Source organism: Xenopus laevis, chromosome 8S (assembly GCF_017654675.1).
Source record: "Xenopus laevis strain J_2021 chromosome 8S, Xenopus_laevis_v10.1, whole genome shotgun sequence".
NCBI lineage: Eukaryota > Metazoa > Chordata > Amphibia > Anura > Pipidae > Xenopus > Xenopus laevis.
This window is the reverse complement of record NC_054386.1, coordinates 81,703-103,271: the sequence shown is the minus strand read 5'-3', so window position 1 is coordinate 103,271 and position 21,569 is coordinate 81,703. Positions and strand designations below refer to the sequence as shown.

Here is a 21,569-nt window from a genome sequence, read left to right as displayed (position 1 = left end):
CATAGTATGTTGAATATCAATGCATGAGAGCAGGATGGTTCCCTGTGACCTGCTGGTTCCTATTGTACAATCAGAACTTTTCCAGAGTCACCATCATGCAGACTCAGCACTGACACAGCAGGCGATAGGCAGTCCCTTTAGTCGGGGGCACAGAGAGCTGCTGAATGTATCCCAGCCCTTCTCATTGCCCGGCTCATACCTGTCTGTGGCTCTTGGCAGCACGGCTCTCAGCTGGATCAGGTACCACTTCCATTGCAGAGTGATCCCTTCTTTGTTTTTGTCTCTATTATTGTGTATCTCACTTGTTGTGTTGTGCGTTTGTGCAGCAACACAAGAATTTTGTGTAAAAACACAATATTTTGTATTAATTCTAACCTGAGCATACAGTTTTTAAAAACTGTTCACAAAAGATTTTTTTTACACACATAGCCAAGAAGGAATTAGAGGGAACATTGCTTGGTTCTTTTTCTCAGTGCAACATGTATGAAATACACTGTGTTAGTGTTTAGGTCAGCACTCTAACGCACAGTAACTCCCAGAAAAACCTATGGAATGTGTATTGCCCATTGATAGGCAGTAACAGTAGAATTGCTGACTCTCTTGCCCTGTGAGACCCCAGCGTACATCCACAACGTACGTCTGTTGAAGAAACATCAAGAGGTCACATGACTTCTTTCTCTTCCAATAGAGTATAGTCAATAAATACACAATACAAATATGAAGACACCCAATATGGGTCAAAAGCCAAATGTGGTTGGTGCAAGAGGTGCAAAGGTATCTTCCCTGTGAGCAGCTACAGCTGAGATCCACCAACCCTGACTTGTGTGTGTGTACAGCATACAAAATTAGGGTTAACCCTAAAGGCAAAGTTAACATTGTCCCTGGATGTAATTGTGTACCAGTCCCATCAAGCACAGCAGTTAGTAGCAGAATGGAACTGGACACTCTAACCCTAACCCTAATACACAAGGTGCTAAAATGTTGCTCCTTACACATTGGACACCCTTAACTAAATGTTGCCATACTGTATCTCATGATAAGACCCCCAGTCAACCCACTTGTTTGGTATGAAGCGCAGCATTTCATGGGATAGCAATAGCTGGTGATGAATAAACATAATAAATGGGTCCTGTTTGTCAGTTCTTGGCAGATAATAGAGTGTAAGCTCTCCCATCTGAATAATGAAGCCAGCCATCGTCTTCCTCACATTGCTGTATTTACAGCTTACGGCGGCAACCTTCAAAATCTGCACTTTTAACATCAAAAGTTTTGGGGAAGCTAAAGCCTCTAACAAGAAGGTGATGGGCACACTGGTGAAGGTGAGTACTAGCATGCCCTGTGCAAGTTCTGAGAGTTACAGTTAGGTTTGAAGTTAACATATGGGTTAGGGTCACTATAAGAGTTAGGGTTAGGTTTGAGGTTAGGGTTACTATAAGTGTAAGGGTTAGGTTTGACATTAACATAATGGTAAGGGTTACTATAAGAGTTAGGGTTAGGTTTGAGGTTAGGGTTACTATAAGTGTATGGGTAAGGTTTGAGGTTAGGGTTACTATAAGAGTTAGGGTTAGGTTTAAGGTTAGGGTTACTATACGTGTATGGGTTAGTTTTATATTAAGGGTTAGGGCTATTATAAGTGTATGAGTTAGGGTAAGCCCCGTTCAGAGTAGTCATGGTCTCCTTTGTGTTGTTTGGAACAGATATTGTCCCGGTGTGACATTTGCGTCATTCAGGAGGTCAGAGATTCCAAAGGAGAAGCGGTCCCAGCACTGATGAAGGAACTCAACAAGTAATAGAGCTTTAAGACCCTGTCTTGCATTTAAGTGCCCTTTGCCTCTAGAGTGTATGCTGTGGCTGGGGGATTGGGGTGGGTAAATAATAGTAACCCTAAACTGTGACTGGGGTGGGTTGGTGGGGCAGGTGCCCTTTACTAAACCCACAGAGAGGGAGGCTCACGGCCATGGAATTAATGATAAAGGGTATTCTCTGTTGTCTATGATTTCCATTTGTTTTCATATGATGTTTATGTTCCTTTCCAGCTCAGTTCTGCCCTTTTTCACCTACAGATATGACACTGGCCATCAGTATACTTGCCTAGAGAGCAAAAGGCTGGGGAAAAACAGCTACAAAGAGCAGATAGTATTTATCTACAGGTAAGTGACATTCCTGGCTGCGCTCACCTGCTGGAGAGATAATAGGAAACAAAAGACTTCTAGTGACTAATTAATAATTCCCTTGTTATTTCCTTTGTAATTAAATATGTGAGGCTGTGCCAAGTCACATGAAGTTCCTTGTTTATATAAGGGCTTTTGTGTAGGGTGGCAGCATTAATGGGGTGACCCTTGGGTGTCTATTTATATATTTTGAATCCATTTTTTAAAGAAAAATCTTAATCTCCTCAGCCGCCGACGTACTGTCCAAAGGCGGCGGAGCTAAGGGGGGTGAGGGGACACATGGACCTCGTAGTGCGTCGCTGGTAGAGTTGCCACCTGTCCAGTTTTGACCCAGACAGAGCAGTTTTCAGAAGGGATGCCCAGGTCAATACTGCCTGCCCAGTTTTCCAAATAAGGTGGAACTGGACCTAAATACAGCACTGCTCACGTGTTCTAAAATACTCCCCAGCATTGTTGCCCCCCCCCAGGTACAACTGGCATCTAACATGCACTCTTGTCACTTGGCAGGTCTGATATGGTGAAGGTTGTAAACTGGTACCATTATGACGAGGAGCAACCAGATCACCCAGAAGCCTTTGCGAGGGAGCCATTTATTGTTCATTTCCATTCACCCAAGACAGGTTTCTAAATTGTATTAATAATTCTTCTCATTGTTGTGGTAATTAGGCATAATGCCATGTGGGAGGGGGTTGCATTTGCTCCGGCAACTCCAGGAATCCCCCCAGCCTAAACCCAACCTTAACACAGGAAACAGCCCAGTCTATCGCAGCTACTATTTCTTTCTTTATTGTAATAGAAAAAATAATATATTTAAAGGGGAAATCCACCATAATTTTTTTAACATAATGAAGAAGAATGAGTCAGTTTTACTTCAGGTCTGTTAATTCAATTTAATCAGCTGGCTTCCAACTTTGTTTCAGGAGTCAAGCCAGCAGTGTTGAGGATATAAACAGACATATATTGATTTTCATAGCAATTTCATTTCAAATAACTTTACAACTTTTCAAACTCTGATCATGTTTAATTAAAAAGTTGCTCAGGATTACATTACTTTAAGGGGGGCCTTCCCCTCTATTTCCCTTTTGAGCAAGAAACCCGTATAACATGCTTCTTGCCTCTTGTTCTGAAAGCTCTAAAGGACTTTGTGCTGATGTCCCACCATACCTCCCCTAAGGGGGCAGTCAAGGAAATCAACAAGCTGCTGCATGTCATGCTGGAGGTCAAGAAGCGCTGGAAAACTGAGGTAGGGATAAAACCGACAAGTTCTTAACATCATCTCTAGCCATTTCCATCCATGATATATACTCCCCCCCCATGATATATACTCTTTGGGGTCCGTTTACTAAAGTGCGGTAAATCTGACTTTAAGTTTCCGCATGTTATCGCTGAGAATATTTTTACGCCAGAATATTCGCAGCGACTAAGTTTACTAAACAGCGATGCGCTCAGAAGTCATTGCGATCACTTGCGGTAACTACGTTAAGGAACCAGCTTACGTTAGCGGTAATTTTAGCGAGTTGCGAATTTTCTGGCGAAAAATTGCGTTTTTGCGAATATTTATGCTATAAAATAGTCTTGTTTTATGGCGGTTATTATGGCAATTTTTACTGTGACATTTATGGCCAGAAATGCATCTTCAAAACTCATAAACTTTATTGACTGATGATTATACCATCCAACAACATCACCAGAGTAACACCAATCAAACATTTATGCATCATATAAACCCTTCTGCCTATAGAATCATAGGAAATGATACCAGTCAATCTCTTTGCTTCATAGAAATGCACAGTTTAATGTAGCCAATCACAATGAAACCAAAAAGTGTAGAGGCTGACGAATCCTTGGACTGTGATGCCACTGCCAATAATACGACTCTGAGCTGAAACTGCTGCTGTTGTACCAGATAGAAGCAGAAGCCAAAACATCCTGTCAGCAATAGCTACAGATCTCCCTCCTGTCAGCAAAGAATGATGGGTAAAAAAAAAACATTATTATGGGATATTTCCTGCCCCTTGAGAATTTTCTGGCGGAAAAAATACTTTTACGCCACTTCATATGTGGCGGTAAAAGTTTGCGAATATTCTGGCGTTAATTTTGTCTTTAGCACATTTCGCTGTTTAGTAAACCATGCGTTAATGTGTACGTAGTGTTATTTTCAGCAAATGCGATAACTGGCGAACAATTATTCTTGCGCAAGAAAATTCGCAAATTTATATTTACCGCAGGTTAGTAAACTGGCGATAACATATTTGGCGAAAATTCTGTCTATATATTGTGCGAATATTTTTAACGCACTTTAGTAAACGGACCCCTTTGTATGCTCATTGGATGGTTCCCTGCAGTGGACACTCCTGGCTACCCCTGTAGGCTTATTACCAACCCTTGAGTAGGACATTTACCCAGAAAACCTCTCAAGGGACAGGCCAGTGTAGGCCCACCAGATGCATGTGTTACTACTAGGGTTCTGATTAATTCTAATACCTCAAGGAATATGAGTGATCTCCATCCTAGTGATCTAAGAGATGTAAATAGATTTGACCTGCAAGCAAAACCAGAAGCATTTGCAGCTCACCCAGTGTTTTCCATAATTTGTGTGTTGGGGGGTTCACAACAATACAAGTCAAACTAACAGAAAAAAGGAAATCATTTTCATACTTACCGAGATTTTCTTTTCCTGGCCATCCTCCCCTTCAACATTCAGAAAAGAGGTTAATCCCTTTGATTATAGCCCAGACAGAAGGAAAGAATGTTTTAGCAAGGTATAAGGTCCTTCCCCTCCTGGCCCCCGTCAGTGTATTATAAAGCTCATAAAGGATAAAGGATAGGGAGGGTATGTTGAAGGGGAGGATGGCCAGGAAAAGAAAATCTTGGTAAGTATGGAAATTATTTTCTTTTTTCCTGGCCACCCCCCATCAACATTCAGAAAAAACAATAAACATAGGGAGGGAAAACAACTTGATGCTGAATTTTTAACAGAAGTTATAACTGATTGCCTGAACTGGGCTTAAGAAGAAGAAATTACATCTAACTTATGTTTGATGAAAGCATTAGGAGTAAAGCTGGCCATAGACTCAAAGATCCGCTCGTTTGGCGACATCACCAAACGAGCGGATCTTTCACCGATATGCCACTAATGGCATGGCTATATCGGGGGTAATTCCAACGTTTGGCCGTATAGCCGAACGATCGAATTACGATACGCCAAGGGGCTCCGACGGGTCAGTTGGTTAAAAATCAAACCTTCCCGATCGATATTGTGGCCAGATAAGCTGTCAAATTGGTCCAAACGACTGATATCGGCAGCTTTATCTGCCCGTGTATGGCCACCTTTACCCATGTTGCTGCTCTGCAGATCTCCTCTGCTCACACATCTGCCTCCTCTGCTCAAGAGGCCGCAACACTTCGAGTAGTTTGCGCCTTAACTCCCTTAGTCGGTGATCTGCCTTGTTCCTGATAAGCTTTGGTAATGGCCTTCCAGGAACTCAGTGTAGACTTGGCTGCCGGTTCACCTTTTCTTTTACCAGCTGGCACAATAAATAAAACTTTAGATTTTCTGATTCCTGCAGTCTTGTTAATATAGACCTCCAAACATCTTTTAACATCTAGGGTAAAAAGCTCTCTTTGAGAATAATCAGAAGTTACAGATGGAAGGACAATAGGCTCATTAATATGGAACCTGGAGACAACTTTAGCCAGAAATTCCATCATAGGCCTCAAAACTACCTTCCTCTCATGAAAGGTTGTGCAAGGTGGCTCTCCACAAAGTGCCCAAAGCTCACTATTGCGCCTGGCTGAAGTAAGTGCCACAAGAAAAAAGGTTTTTAAGGTCAAAATCCAGATGGAGGCTTCTTCTAAAGGCTCAAATGGAGTCTTAGTTAAGGAATTCAGTGCTATCAGAAGGTCCCAGGAAGGACAGATAGGTCTTGAAAAAGGTCTGATTCGAAGAACAGCCTGAAAGAATCTTTCTATTGGTTCTTTAGACCATTTTTTCTCAAGAATAGCAGACAAGGCAGAGATTTGACCCTTCAGTGTGCTCAAACTGAGACCTTTTTGTAAGCCTTCTTGAAGAAAATCTAGCAGCTCTGAAACTGAAGGAGCAAGGGGATTAACATTCTTCTGAGATGCCCAAGAAGAAAAACTATCCGAGATTTTATGATACTTAGAGAACGTAGATTCTTTTCTAGCCTTAACCAAGGTCTCGATAACTGAATCTGAACACCCATATTACTTTAGGACTGTCCTCTCAACCTCCAGGCCATGAGATTGAAATTCTTGGGATTCAGGTGTTTAAAGATTCCCTGAAGGAGCAGGTCTTGTATCCCGACAGATCCAAAGGTTCCTGCACTGAATGATGTCTCAGTAATGGGTACCGTGGTCACCTGGGCCAATTGGGAAGTATAGCTATTGCCCCCATGTTGGATAGGAGGATCTTCCTCAGAACTCTCATGATTAATGAAATCAGTGGGAAAACATAAGCAAACAAGTCCTGCCAAGTCTGGGAGAACGTATCTATTGCCTGAGCCCTCCGACAAGGTGTTCTGGAGAAGAAAATTGGAACCTTGGCATTGGCATCCGTTGCCATAAGGTCCACTTCCGGACAAACCCCAAAGAGAAGTTATCCACAGGAAGACCGCTGGATTCTGAGCCCACTCCCATTTCTGCAAGAGATACTTGCTGAGGAAGTCCGCCTTCACGTTCACGGCTTGTGGAATGTACTGGGCTGTTAAATCCAAAAAATTAGATTGGGCCCACTCCATTATAGGCATTGTCTCCCTGAACAGAGCTTGACTTCGAGTTCCCCCTTGATTTTTTATATAGGCAACAGCAGAAACATTGTCTGATCTGATTCAAACTGCCATACCTACCAGAACATCAAGGCAAGGAGAGTTTGATGAATTGCTCTGAGCTCCAAGACATTGGAGGGGAGATGAGACAGATCTTTCACCCAATTTCCTTGAACAAAAAGATCTTGAAGATAAGTTCCCCAATCTATGCCAGATGCATCTGTGAAAAGTTCCATCCAAGATGATTCTTCCATTGTGAAACCCTGGTGAAGGTTGCTGGGCTTCAGCCACCAATATAGATGTCTCTTGCTGGACTAGGTAAACCTGAATGTCTGCAACCAATCTTGGAGCAGGGGACTCCACTGCCTCAGAAAGGAGAGCTGTATAGGCCTCATTTTCCACTTGGCCCATTTCACTAGGCCTATTGTTGAGGAAAAAAGACTGAGCATACTTAGAAAAACTCTTGCTGGGGCTACAACTCTTGTCCTGAACTGAGACAATGTCTGGATGATATGCTGCATCTTGTCCCAAGAAAGAGAAAAGAGACCCAAACGTGTGTCTATTTGGGCTCCAAGATATATCATCTTCTGAGACGGAGAGATCTGACTTTTCGCTTCGTTGATCAGCCACCCAAAATCCTTGAGTGTCTCCTAGACTATTCTGAGATGGTTTGTTAAAGTGACTGGATCCCTGGAAACTATAAGGAGATCGTCCAGGTAGTGGTAGATCTCTATGTTCAAAAGTCTGAGCTTTGCAATTATGACCACCAAAACATTTGTGAAAGTACTGGGGGAACTGGCTGACCCAAAAGATAGGCAAACCGCAGATACTTCTGATGCTCTAGTGCTATTGGCACATGGAGATGCATCCTTGAGATCTATAGGTGCCAGCCAATCCCCTGGGTGAATCAGCGACTTTATCAAAGTCTCCATCTTGAAGGTTTTGATGCTTGAGAAACTTGTTTATCTTTTGAAGATCTAGGATCAGACGAAGATCCCCTGAAGCCTTTGTGACTAGAAAAAGAGGAGAGTAGAAACCTCTTCCCATTTCTTGAGGTGGAACTGGAGATATAGCCCTTTTGAGAAAGAGTTGTTGTACATATTGAAAGAGGAGATTGCATCTTTCTGAATCTTAAGGAATATTTGTTAAGACAAGATGACTTGAAAGTGGTTTTGTTTGAAACTCTAATCGGCATCCTCTTTGAATGATAGAGATGATCCATGAGTCTTTGACTTGTTTTGCTCAAACCTCCTGGAAGGTATGAAGCCTTGTCCCTACTGGAGGTAGGGCAGGCTGACCATCATTGGGATTTGGGCTGTTGCTTAAGAGATCTTAGAGCCTTAACTCCGGCAGACTTGAAGGAGCATTCTGTCCTGCAGGCCAAGATGAGGATCGAAAAATGATTTAACGTCATCTCATCTCCTATTGAAAGTTTCAAACTGTCTCTTGGAGGGATCCTGAAAGCGTTTAGTTGGGGGAAGAAAAATTGTATTATCTTTACAGGTCCAAATCCTATTTGTAGTCTATTTATATGTACCTGTATCTTGTCCAATTCCTAATTTGCACTCTACAAGTTATTTCTGTCTATCGGTAAATTTCTAATTTATTGCCCATAAAAACCCTTTTTCAATGATCTAACAGTATCTATATGATGTGCCTTTCCAGCCTTTCATTTGTATTTTGTCTGAAGAAGGGGCCTATGTGCTCTGAAAGCTTGCAATTGATACTTATTCAGTTAGCCAATAAAAATTATCACCAAACTTTAAATTTTCTGCATTTTTTCAATGCCTAACATGGTACAACATCTCAAAACTCTAGACGATTCATCAGAAAGGGCAGATTCACTGAAAGAGACACATTAGAGACTGATTAGTGTCTTTTCTGAATGTTGATGGGGGGATGGCCAGGAAAACAAAGTTTGGAGTTGGGAGAGAAGGGCACTTGTGTACTGAAGTTCATTAAAAAATAACCCACCGATGTTCTGCAGAGTATAATGCTCCTTGGTGACCTGAACGCCTCCTGTGGGTATGTGACTCTAGAGGAGTGGAAAAACATCCAACTAAGAAGTCAAAACACATTTCATTGGCTGATTGGAGACAAGGATGACACAACTGTGAGTGAAAATACCCACTGCGCCTATGACAGGTGAGGCTTCATCAGACAACCCAGCGCTAACCTAACCCTAATGCAAAGAACCTCTCTGAGCCTCATTCTCTACTCACCAGGATTGTTGTACATGGTGAGAACTTTCTGAAAGCCATAGTGCCAGGATCTGCAAAGCCCTTCAACTTCAAAAAGAAACTTGGTCTGTCAGATGAGGAGGTAGGAAAAAGATCTGGTGGGTGAGTGGCAGTCTATGTTCCAAAGCAAAACAATGGGGTTGGTGGTCTGTACAAAACAATGAAAGGTATATGTCCAATTCCTTCTAGTTGCTCTGTGTGACAGCTCAGTTGAATAAACAAAACATAAAGATTGAAAGGAAAAGGAACCCAAAACATTTATTCCAGGTAGTGGCAACACAACATGTTTCGGGTCAGAACCCTTTTTCAAGTGTACAAGGACCATAACCATGTTTTTCTATTTAAAGCAAAATTTACATTTAACCCATTAAGTCCGAAACATTATGGGTAACCAATTAAGGTAAAAGCCAATTAATCAAAAAATGGGAGAGAACCCATGTTCTGACCTGTAATAAGTAAATTTATACTTACCGTAATTTACTTTTCCCTTAGTCCCTTAGGCAGCACCATGAGATTTATTTTGCTTTCCCTTTCATGTAGGACAAGTGAGAAAAAAAGAGTTAATTCTCCCCACCCATAAATACCAGCTACTCACAACCCCCTCTAGTGTTTTTTTTTTTTTTTTTTAATAAGACACACAGACCGATGCTTAAGTATTTTATTAGGGCGGGTAATTTATTGCTGCCTAAGGGACTAAGGGAAAAGTAAATTACGGTAAGTATAAATTTACTTATTCCCTTACGTCCCCTACGGCAGCACCATGAGAGTTAACGAGTAACAAGGGAGGGTATCTTCATATCGCCTTCTGTAGTATGCTACTGCCATAGGAAGCTTCCTGTGAAGCCGAGATGTCTACCCTGTAGTGCTGGATGAAAGTATTTGGATTACTCCAGGTTGCCGCTCTACATATCTGATCCAAGGATACATTGGCTGCCTCTGCCCATGAAGCAGAAATTTTCCTAGTAGAGTGTGCCTTGACAGGGAATGGAGGATTGAGATTATCCTTAATGTAGGCCGTCTGGATAGTCTCTCTAATCCAACGTGCTAATGACGGTTTCGAGCTCTTAGCCCCTTATTTCTTCCGCAAAAGCTGATGAATAGACTTTCAGATAATCTAAATTCTTCTGTACTCCTTAGGTAGGCTTTCAGAATTCTGCCTACATCCAAAAGGGCCAGTTGAGAGCTGTGGCCTTGGACTTCCTGAACATTTGGTAGAACAATCTCCTGATTGATATTATATGTATTGACAACCTTAGGTCTGAAATTAGGAAGGGTTCTCAAGACAACCCGGTCTGGAAGGAATGTCAAGTAAGGCTCCTTTATTGATAAAGCCTGGATTTCCCCGACTCTTCTAGCTGAAGTAATGGCTACTAAAATAAAGTCTTGAAAGATAGACACTTAATGGAGATATTTTCCAGGGGTTCATAAGGTGCTTCACATAATTTCTTCAACACCCGAGGTAGGTCCCAAGTAGGAGAGGATTGAATGAGTCTAGGCCTGATCTTTGAAATAGCCTTGACAAATCTTTTAAGAAGCGGTAGAGTGGACAAAGATCTATTTTGGAGAGCAGATAAAGCAGAGATCTGCGCTTTGATAGTATTTACCGATAACCCTTTATCAAAACCTTCTTGAAGAAATTTTAACAACACCGGCACAGAAGGTTGAGTCTCCGAAATCTGTTTCCTCTTACACCAGTCTCTGAATCTTTTCCAGACTCTAGAATAGGACTTGATAGTAGAAGCTTTTCTGGATTGAATCAGTATGTCTACTACTTCTTTAGAGAGTCCCTCCGACTCTAAAATGGACCTGTCAGTCTCCAAGCTGTCATCTTCAATCTCGCAAGATGCTGATATGCCAGAGGCCCCTGGGTCAATAGCTTCGGAAAGTGCGGGAGAATCCAATACTGTCCTCTGGACATTCTCATTAACAGAGAGAACCAACTCCTCCGAGGCCAAAATGGGGTTAAGAGAATTGTCTGCACTCTCTCCAATCTGATCTTCTGTAAAACCTTGGGAATCATAGGTATTGGGGAAAAGATGTAAACTAGTTGGAATTTCCACCTGATTGACATGGCGTCTATATAATCCGGACGATCTAGTCTGTTTAAGGAGCAAAGCCTCTGTGTTTTGCGATTCTTCCTGTTGGCCATGAGATCTATCTCTGGCATTCCCCATCGATCTGTAATTCTCCAGAATATGTGTTAATCTAGGGACCATTCCCCTGGAGCAATCTTTTTCCGGCTGAGATGATCCGCTATGAAATTCTCCTTTCCTTTTATATGCACCGCCATCAGACGAGGACTGTGTCTCTCTGTCCAATTCAAGATCTTGAATAGCTCCTAATTCAACAAGGGAACTCTGGTCCCCCCCTGCTTGTTCAAGTAAGCCACTGTGGTGGAATTGTCTGAAAGAATCTTTATGCTTTTTTAGTTGTCTTTGGAAACTCATAATGGCTTTGTAGACTGCTCTCAATTCCCTGAAATTTGAGGACATGGAGCTTTCCATTGGATCCCAAATGCCCTGTGCCGTTAGATGGCTCAGATGGGCTCCCCATCCCCATTGAGAGGCATCCGTAGTTAGCACTATCCATTCCGGCTGTTGAAAAGATAGACCCTGTACTAGGTGATTCTCCTGAAGCCACCATTCCAACCTGGATCGTGTCTCTGCGCTGAGACATATCTTCATATCTATGGAGGAAACTTTCCGATTCCATCTCATAAGTATCTCTGTTTGTAAAGGTCTCATGTGTAACTTCGCCCAAGCGACAGCCTCTATTGATGCCGTCATGAAACCTAGGACTCTCATTAAGCCTCTGATTGTCGAAAGAGGGTTTCTGATTATCTCTTGAACAGCTTCCCTCAAACTGTAAATCTTGTCCTGGGGAAGATATAACTTCATTTCCGCAGATTTGATGATGAGTCCCAAAAATTGTATTGTTCTGGATGGTTCTAGGGTTGAATTGTCCCAATTTATTATCCATCCTAGATACTGAAGCAGCTCGATGGTTCTGTTTAAATGCTTCTTTAACAGCGCTGCTGACACTGCTGTAATCAGCCAGTCGTCTAGATAAGGTATAAGAGTTATCCCTTCTTCTCTTAGAACCGCTGCTATCGAGGTCACAACCTTGGTGAACACCCGAGGTGCCGTTGTTATCCCAAAAGGAAGAACTCTGAACTGATAATGGTGCAGAACTCCTTTGATGAACACAGCAATCCGAAGAAATTTCTTGTGAGCATGAAAAATTGGAATATGCAGATAAGCATCTTTGAGATCCAAAGAAGCCATATAGTCGCCTCTGTCTAGTATGTTTATCACCGACTTGATGGTTTCCATACGAAAAGTCTTCTTGTGGATGAACAGATTTACTTGTCTTAAGTCTACAATCGTTCTGAAAGTCCCATTTGGCTTGGGGACTAAAAAGACCTTTGAATAGGTTCCTCGATGAATCTCCAGTGGAGGCACTGGTTCGAGAACTCTGGCTGAAACAAATTCTGTGATGGCCTGCTCGAGAGCCAGCTGTTTGTTTGGAGAATTTAAGGGAGTAAGAATAAACCTCTGAGGAGGTAGACTCAGAAATTCTATTCTGTAGCCTTCTGCAATTAATTGGAGTATCCATGCGTCTGCAATGGTTTCTTTCCATTCTGGAAAGAAAAAAATTAATCTGCCCCCTACCGGCAGTAAACTTCTGGCGTCAGAAGGATGGCCTTTTCTTTGGTGGGAAGGTTTTCCCAAATCCTCTCTCACCTCTGGAAGAATTGAATGCTCTATTGGGCCGAAAGGAATTTGTATCGTTCCTTCTTCTGTCTCTTTGAAGTAGTTATCTCTCTTAGGTGATGTTCTTCTATTCCGGAAAAAGGAATTTTTGCTCCTATTTGATTGGTTTTCCTGAGGAAGACGCTTATTCTTAGAGCCTGACAAAGATTCCAAAAGTTTATCCAGCTCTAATCCAAAGAGACGACCTGGTTCAAATGCCATGGCACATAAGCTGTTTTTGGATATTGAATCAGCTGACCAGGTTCTTAGCCATAAAGCTCTTCTGGATGCTGTAGATAAAGCCATAGTTTTCGCAGCTAGCTTAATACTTTCAATGGATGAGTCACACAAGAACTCAACTGCCATATTGACCTTTTCCAGAGATTCCAGAAGCTCCTCACGGGATATGTTGTTGTTGATATCCTCCGTGAATAGTTTAAGCCAATGCCTGGTTGATCTAGCCACTGCCGAGGCTGCCAAGGCTGGCTTACAAATAGCTGTACCCGTATTATAAACTCTTTTAAGTAAGGACTCCATCTTGCGATCCATAGGATCCTTTAATCCTGAACCATCTTCCACAGGAATGAGTGTTTTGTTAGACAGTCTGGCAATGGCTACATCTACTTTCGGAGGAGTCCCCCAGGACTGTATCTCCTCTTCCTGAATGGGAAACAAAAGCTTTTGTCTTTTTGTTATAGACGGAGGCTTTTCAGGATTTTTCCACTCTCTAGTCATTAAATCTTTCATGACTGGGTGAACCGGAAAATTTTTAGATTTCTTAGCTACCTGAGAAGTGGTTGCCTGCGAATCCTCGCTTTCCAGAGATTCCATTGTTAACCTTACTCTCCTGATCAATTTCGCAGTGCTTTCCACCGGAAACAAGGCTAAGATTTCTTCCTCATCCGAGGATGAATCCTAAGTTGATCCGTCTAAAGATATAGGATTAACTCTTGTAGGAGAATTCACAATATCATCCGCAATAGGGACTGGGCCAGGTTGCAACTGGTTAAACATATCCTTCATAGTTGATTTTATAAACTCCTTAATCCACGAAGAAGAAGCTTCAGGAAGTGCTTCAACATCCTTGTGAGCCAGATATGACAGACAGTCCTTACAAAACCTTTTCCCATAGCCATCTGGGAGAAGTGTGTCACATGCTCTACACTGCAGATGCTTTGACTTCCTGTGTCTCTAGGGTAGACATCTGACAAAAACATGAAAATTTACACATAGATTATAAAGGAATCTTAGGTAAAAAGCATGCCCACAGAGTACCTTGTACCTTAGTGCTGAATAAGGAGGCTGCAACCCAGGCAGCACCGTCTAAGCAGCAGGCTGATCACACTCCTATACAAGGGGAGCGTCTGAACACAGCGTGATTAGCTTTAAAGATCCTCTGGTGCGAACTTCAGCACACCTGATCCGCATCATCAGTGTAAACATCTCTTAACCAATCACGTCAACTCTAAGTTGCGTGTCATAGGTTATCGTCGCCATTTTGTTTATGGGCAACCCTCGGCTGCACAGTCTATTGCGGCGACGGCAAAACCTAAGAGGCCACTCGCACCTCCGACTGAAAGACCCCTTGGGTAATGCAGTCTACGGTCTTCAAGTCCCCTAGGGACCTGGCATCTTTAACCTAGGAAAAAACCAGAAAGAACGTTAATATGGCATCCACCTTTACGCGGATAATACACTCACCTGCCTACGAAGGTAGGACAAAAAAACACTAGAGGGGGTTGTGAGTAGCTGGTATTTATGGGTGGGGAGAATTAACTCTTTTTTTCTCACTTGTCCTACATGAAAGGGAAAGCAAAATAAATCTCATGGTGCTGCCGTAGGGGACGTAAGGGAATAATTATTGCACATGGGCACTTTAAGAAAGAAAAAGATCATTTTGTTGACTGTCGTACCGAATTGATTGCTTAATTGTATGTTACATATAGGTCGAATTTCCTGTATCCCACATAAGGGTTAATTTTTATGGCAAACTGCATGATGGGAAAAGAAGGCGTGGGAAGTTGGGTTTAAATGGGTGACTGCACAAATAATTGTATCCTGATGAAGGGTGGGTGTTTCCCCCCCCGAAACGTTGATGTTTGGTGGCTGAATAAAAGGGGATAATCCCCGACTGCACTAATCGGTGTGTGTGTGGATCCGTTTCTTTTACACGTTGGTTGCTAAGGGACACGGCCGGGTCAACGGAAGGAACGCACCACCAGCTTGCAGGATTGGTGAACTACAGGTGTGCGGTAGGAGAATTACATTCTGACCTGAAACATGCCACTACCTGCTGGAGTTTTTTCCTTTCAATCTTTGATGTTTTGCAGTCTATGTTCCAGCTCCTGTGAATGAGAGATCTGGTGGGTGAGTGAGAGTATATATTCTAGTTCATGTGAGAGAGCTGGTGGGTTTGAGTGACAGTCCTAATACAGTACAGAGGGGGTCCCTGCTTACCAGGTCATAGTGTGGGCCACTCATCACAATGTTTTGGAAGGAGCATGGCTTGTCCTATGTGGGTTTACTCACTGGGTTGATCTGTGGCTCAGTCACTACCGGTTGCAGGTTCTTGTGGTACTGTTGCTTTAGAGACCATTGGAAATAAATGTTTTGAGCCGCACACAGGAGATATTGCGTGCATATACTTTTCTCCATATATTGTGTACATCTCAGGTGTTCAGCTTTGTCTCAGTTACTGCCCCCATTACAAGAGAACACTAACTGTTGCTGTGTAAGAGGTTACAATGAGTATTAGGGTGTGTCGGCAGCACAACATTAAATAACAGGAGTACAAAGTCTTCGTAGAAGAAATGTGTACTACACTGTAGACCTAATTCATATTCACTTTTTTCAGGCCCTGGAGGTGAGTGACCATTTCCCAGTAGAAGTGAATCTACGGGCCGATCCCAGGCTGAACAGAGACCTCTAGTGTCCAGTTCCATGTGCAGACTGAGTGCCAGGTCACAATAGGCAATGTGAAGAATAAAAGTCAGTTCATCTGTACAATGTGCAAGTGTATTTGTATGCCACATGTAGGAAACCTGCATCTTAAAGAGAATAAGGGGATTTTGTACTTACCGTAAAAACCCTTTCTAGTAGGCCCGAACTGTCAGTGCAGACGTAGTGGGATTTGTCATCCTTCACCTCTGGAGGCAGGACAGAATAAACTTGTTGACTCCTGGCTCCTCCTCCTCCTCTATATATAGGCTGGCTCCACGAATCCTTCCCCAGTTCTTTTGAAAGCTCAGTCGTTGGAGACAGTACAGGCAGAAGGAAGAGTAAGAGACAACAGACAGAGCAGATAGCGAGAAAGAGGTCCCTGTGCCCATACTAAAATCAGCCTGGGTGGGACTTACTGCACTGACAGTTCGGGCCTACTAGAAAGGGTTTTTACGGTAAGTACAAAATCCCCTTTTCTCTAGTCGGCCCTCCTGTCAGTGCAGACGTAGTGGGACGTCCAACAGCTGTCCCCTTAAAGGGTGGGTATAACGACCAATGGAGTAGCCGCAATTCCCAAAATCAAACTGCCACCGCGGCCTGTAAAACTTTTCTGCCAAACACGGCTGGTTGAGAAGCAAAAACATTTAACTTATAAAACTTCACAAAGGTATTGGGAGAGGTCCAAGTAGCTGCTTTGCAGATTTGCTCTGCAGTTGCCATATTTTGAAGCGCCCATGAAGTGCTCTGAGCTCTCGTAGAGTGTGCCTTAACTGCAAAAGGTCTGAGGGTATGTTGATAATCATAAGCCACGTTAATCGTCTCCACCAACCAGCGGGCAATCGTCCTCTTAGATACTGCTAAGCCCTTGTGAGAGGTAGCGTAGGAGATAAACAAGGAGTCGGACCGCCGGTACGGTAGGGACCTTTTCAAATATATCCTCAGTGCTCTCACTGCGTCCAAGGTATGAAGTGCCTTTTCCCGTTCATGTGTAGGATTTGGGCAAAAAGAAGGAAGAACAACGTCCTGATTAATGTGAAAGTCGGACACGACCTTGGGTAAGAAACCGGGCATGGTACGAAGTACCGCCTTATCTGCATGAAGGGAAGTCCACGGTTCTTTACAAGAAAAAGCTGCTAGTTCGGACACCCTCTTCGCTGAGGTGATGGCAATCAAAAATGCAACTTTGAAGGTTAGCCATTTAAGGTCACAGGAGTCCAGCGGTTCAAAGGGAGGCTTTTGAAGGGCAGTGAGAACAAGGGGGAGATCCCAGGTGGGAAGCGGCTGTTTCAGTGATGGTCGTGTTCTGGCAACACCCTCAAAAAATTGTTGTAGCTCGTGTTTGTCCGCCCAACGAGTGTTGGTTAAGGCAGAGATGGCGGATACTTGAGTCTTCAGTGTACGAAGTGCTAAGCCCTTATGGAACCCATCGGTAAGGAATTCAATGACGGCCCAGGTAGATCCCCCGTCACTCGATAGGTTATGACGGTTACACCATGAAATGAAAGTCCGCCACACCTTGTAGTAGAGCCTCGAGGTAGATCGCTTTCTAGCCTGCAATAATATGTCTATCGCCTTCTGTGAATACCCCTGTTGCGCCCATCCCCTGGTCTCAATAGCCATGCCATTAAACAAAGGAGAGGTAAATTGGGGTGATTGACCGGCCCCTGAGTGAGGAGATCTGGACGGAGAGGTAACCTGAAGGGTTTGGATATGGACAGTCGAATCAAATCTGTGTACCAAACACGGTTGGGCCAGTCGGGTGCTATGAGAATCGTCGTGGCCTCGCAGCTCTTTATCTTTTCGATGACCCTGGGGAGGATCGGAAGAGGTGGGAATGCATACACCAGAGTGAAATTCCAAGGGATAACTAGGGCGTCCAGGTAGGATGCCCCGGGGTCTCTCGTCCTGGCACAGTAAACTGGAAGTTTTTTGTTGTGTCTGGAAGCCAGTATGTCGATGTCTGGGGTCCCCCATCTGAGAATCAACTGTTGAAACACCTCGTTGTGCAGTGACCACTCCCCGTGATCTACGGTAGTTCTGCTCAGATAGTCGGCCTCCCAGTTCTGTACCCCTGGTATGAACACCGCGGACAGGTGTGACACTGTCTGCTCCGCCCAGGTGAGAATTTTGGTCACCTCTTGCATGGCAAGTCTGCTGCGTGTGCCCCCCTGTTTGTTTATGTAAGCCACTGCAGTGGCATTGTCGGACTGCACCCTGACCGACCGGTGCTGGAGTAGTGTCTCCCAGCCCTCCAATGCCTTTGTGATTGCTTTGAGTTCCAATACATTGATGGGTAACCCGGCGTCTCCTGGTTCCCACAGGCCTTGTAGGGTGTAATTTCGATAAACCGCTCCCCAGCCTCGGAGACTGGCATCTGTGGTTACCACTTCCCAGTGAATCGGGGCCCAGCTTCTGCCCTTGTTGAGATTTGCGGGGAGCGTCCACCAAAGCAGACTCTGTTTGGTTGTGTTTGAAATGGGAATGATTTGGTGCAAGTCCTTGTGGTCTTTGTTCCACTGGCAGAGGAAATTGTTTTGGAGAGGCCGGATGTGAAATCTGGAGAAGGGAATCGCTTCTAGAGCTGAGACCATAAGTCCCAGTAGGCGGAGACAGTCCTCTGCTGAAACAGTTAAGGCCGCTAGGAAGCGATGAGTAGTTTGGATCAGATTGTCTACCTTGTCTGGTGGCAATAACACCTTCTGCGCGTGAGAATTGAAGTGGAGGCCCAGAAATCTGATGGTCTGGCTGGGTTGTAGAGCGCTCTTGCGATAGTTTATCAGCCAACCGTGTTGGGTGAGCACTTGAAGGCACGTCTTTGTGTCCGCGGTCGCCTGAGCGGCCGATGGCGCCGAGATCAGAAGATCGTCCAGATAGGGAAGAATCTTTATGCCCAAGCGTCTGAGGTAGGCTATCACAGGGCTGAGTACTTTGGTAAACACACGTGGCGCAGTACAGAGTCCAAAGGGTAAGGCCGAAAATTGGTAATGATGGTCGCCTATTGCAAACCGTAGAAATTTGCGTGAAGCTGGGTAGATCGGTATATGCAGATATGCATCCTGAAGATCGATGGAAGTCATGAATTGGTATGGTTCCATGGATGCTATCACGGATCGAACCGATTCCATCTTGAATCTCTGCTTTGCGACCATAGGATTTAAGGGTTTGAGATTGAGTACCGGACGGAATGCGCCTTCCTTCTTGCGTACCAAGAAGAGATTTGAGTAGAAGCCTCTGAACCGCTCTTGCTTTGGTACCGTCTCTATGACCCCCTCCTGCAAGAGAGCTGTTGTGGTTTGCAGGAGAAGGTGCTGCTTGGTGGTTGAAGTGGACGTGCGAAATTGTCTGGGTGGGAGGTGGGGAGAGAATGGGATTCTGTAGCCTCTTTGAATTATCGATAGAACCCAGCTGTCTGTAACGTGTGACTCCCATTCCCCAAGGTAGCTGTGTAGACGTCCCCCCACCCGACCCTGCCCTAGAAGGGCTGAGTCAGGCGGACGTGGATCTGGTTGGGGTCGGCTTCTTAGTGTTTGTACGGCTGTGTTGTTGCCACGGTTGTCGACGTTTCTGTGTCTGTTCAGAGGTAGAAGTCTTGAAGCCGGAACGAAAGGAACGAAAGGGTCTGGATTGTGTAGTCCAACTCTTTCTGTTAGGAAATTTGTTAGGTGTGTCAAACCTTTGTTTTCTTGTAGTAGGAAGAAAGGTACTCTTACCCCCCGTCACCTCTGCTATGATCTGCTTGAGGTCAGGGCCGAAGAGTGAGTCACCAGTGAATCTTAAGGACAAGAGTCTCATCTTAGAGGCAGTGTCACTTGACCAGTGGCGGAGCCATAGTGCACGTCTGGTAACTACTGCATTCGCAGTGGCTTTGGCTGCCAGTTTGGTAATCTCCATAGAGGCGTCCGCCAAGAATGTGAAAGCTGTCATGAGCTTGGTCAGTTCCTCCTGTAAATCCTGGCTTGAGAATGGTGGGTTGTGGGCCAATTCCTGTGCCCAATGCTTGGCTGTGCGAGCTAACCCTGCAGAAGCTATCGCCGGCCGAAGTATAGCTGCCGCCTGGACATAAGATCTCTTTAATGTAGATTCCATGCGACGATCTAGTGGATCTTTGAAAGCCGCCTCTTCTGCAGGGAGAGCGGTATGTCGAGATAACCTAGCTACTGCCGAGTCTACCCGAGGAGCTTTGTCCCACTTCTTTTGGTGTTCTTCCGACACTGGGTAGGTTTTGAAGAATCTTTGCGTAAGAGCAATTCGTCTCTCAGGTTGGTTCCATTCTGCTTCAATAGCCTGTGTTACTGAGTTAAAGACAGGAAATGTCAATTGAGATTTCTTGTGGACCCCCAACAACCTGTCAGCTTTTGATAAGGTCACTGACTCATCCTTGATTTCTAACGTTTGCAGCATTTCCCTGAGCAACTTCCGGGAGACTTCGGGATTGGCCACACCTGACTGCTCAGTGTCTGACTCCCCCTCCGTGGAGTCCTGATCAGAAAAAACTGCTTGGTGAGGAGTTTGATCCTCTTCCTCTGAATCTGATGCCAAGCCTTCCTCCGATTCAGATGAGGAGACTAGTGTTGTTGGGGCTTTGCGTTTTTTTGGTCCCTTGTTCACTAGTGGGGCTGGTCTAGATGTTGAAGGCAGTGGTTGGATTGACTTCATAATCCATTGCATAAACTCCCCAAAATGAGGTGGTACTGTAGTGGAGGGGTCTGAATCTGATTTATGCCGTGGGGTAAAGGTAGCAGCCTCTGCCGCCTCTGAGTTGGGTGTAGGTGGTGTGGTTGGTACCGGTAAAAATGGGCCCGGTGAGTTAACCCTGTCATCAGCAATGGGAGCAGCACAAGATCCCTCTGCTGTAAGTGATGGCATAGATTGAGGGGACAAGATAGGTGGTCCTTGTGACTCTGCTCTTTTTTGTGGTTTACAATCTGAGCAATAGTTTCTCTCTGACTTCCTTAATGAATGTCTACAGCTCTTACATTTAGGTAGCTTTTCAGGCCTCTTTTGTTGGGGCTTTGTCTTTTTAACCCCTGCAATATCTGCACGCAGTTCTGTTAGTGAATCTGCTCTCTCCATGATGTATGTCCCCTTAAGGGCTTGTATTGTGATAGAACCCAGCTGCTGTTATGCTGTTCGGATGTGGAGTACCGGATACTTGCGGTTTAAGTAGTGTGGTGAGCACCTGATAATCCGTGTCAGGCCTGTGGTGCAGCTGAAGAGAACTAGACACCAAGCGCTCTGTGCGCACTCGATCAGCAGCGTGTATGCCGTATGCAATGGCGCAGTGGTGTGACGTCAGTGCGACTCGAACAGAGGCGCGAACTGTGTTTGGCGCGCTTCTGCCCCTGAGCGGATCGTTGCCTAGAAACCGCTTAGGGACACAGAAACTGGTAATCGCGCGCCCATTACTGCCGCCCTAGAGTTACTAACTCCCGCGATCAACACAGTAATCGTAGCCACCAATGTTAGTGCCAGTTTGCCGACTTGCTAGGCAGAGATACACTCCCCTGCCGCGACCACGGTACAGCCATAAGAGGAACTGTAGTCTCAGTCGCATGAGCTTACCTGGCGGTACCCCGTGTCTCCCAACTGCCCATTGTGTGAGGAGGGAAGTGTGGGATTAAACAACTTGTGAATAATGCGGGTAGCTCAGCGTACCCTTGTGTTGTTAGCCCGTGATAG

At 44.5% G+C, this 21,569-nt stretch overlaps 1 protein-coding gene across 1 annotated transcript; it reads left to right on the top strand.

The window, feature by feature from the left end:
* Window positions 1-129: 129 nt before the first annotated feature.
* LOC108700456 (deoxyribonuclease gamma) lies at window positions 130-15,916 on the top strand. The gene is made up of 9 exons (XM_041574361.1): window positions 130-240; window positions 1,141-1,319; window positions 1,698-1,786; window positions 2,064-2,150; window positions 2,679-2,791; window positions 3,302-3,414; window positions 8,946-9,103; window positions 9,184-9,280; window positions 15,805-15,916. The coding sequence occupies exons 2-9, from the start codon at window positions 1,182-1,184 to the stop codon at window positions 15,877-15,879; spliced, it is 870 nt and encodes a 289-aa protein (XP_041430295.1). The 5' UTR covers window positions 130-240; window positions 1,141-1,181; the 3' UTR covers window positions 15,880-15,916.
* Window positions 15,917-21,569: the final 5,653 nt, after the last annotated feature.

Bases quoted from the DNA above. Each gene is read 5' to 3' on its own strand.
- LOC108700456 (XM_041574361.1), top strand. From the start codon at position 1,182: ATGAAGCCAGCCATCGTCTTCCTCACATTGCTGTATTTACAGCTTACG. The intron at 9,104-9,183 runs GTGAGGCTTCAT...TCTACTCACCAG, and splicing joins ACCCACTGCGCCTATGACAG to GATTGTTGTACATGGTGAGA. The intron at 9,281-15,804 runs GTAGGAAAAAGA...CACTTTTTTCAG, and splicing joins TTGGTCTGTCAGATGAGGAG to GCCCTGGAGGTGAGTGACCA.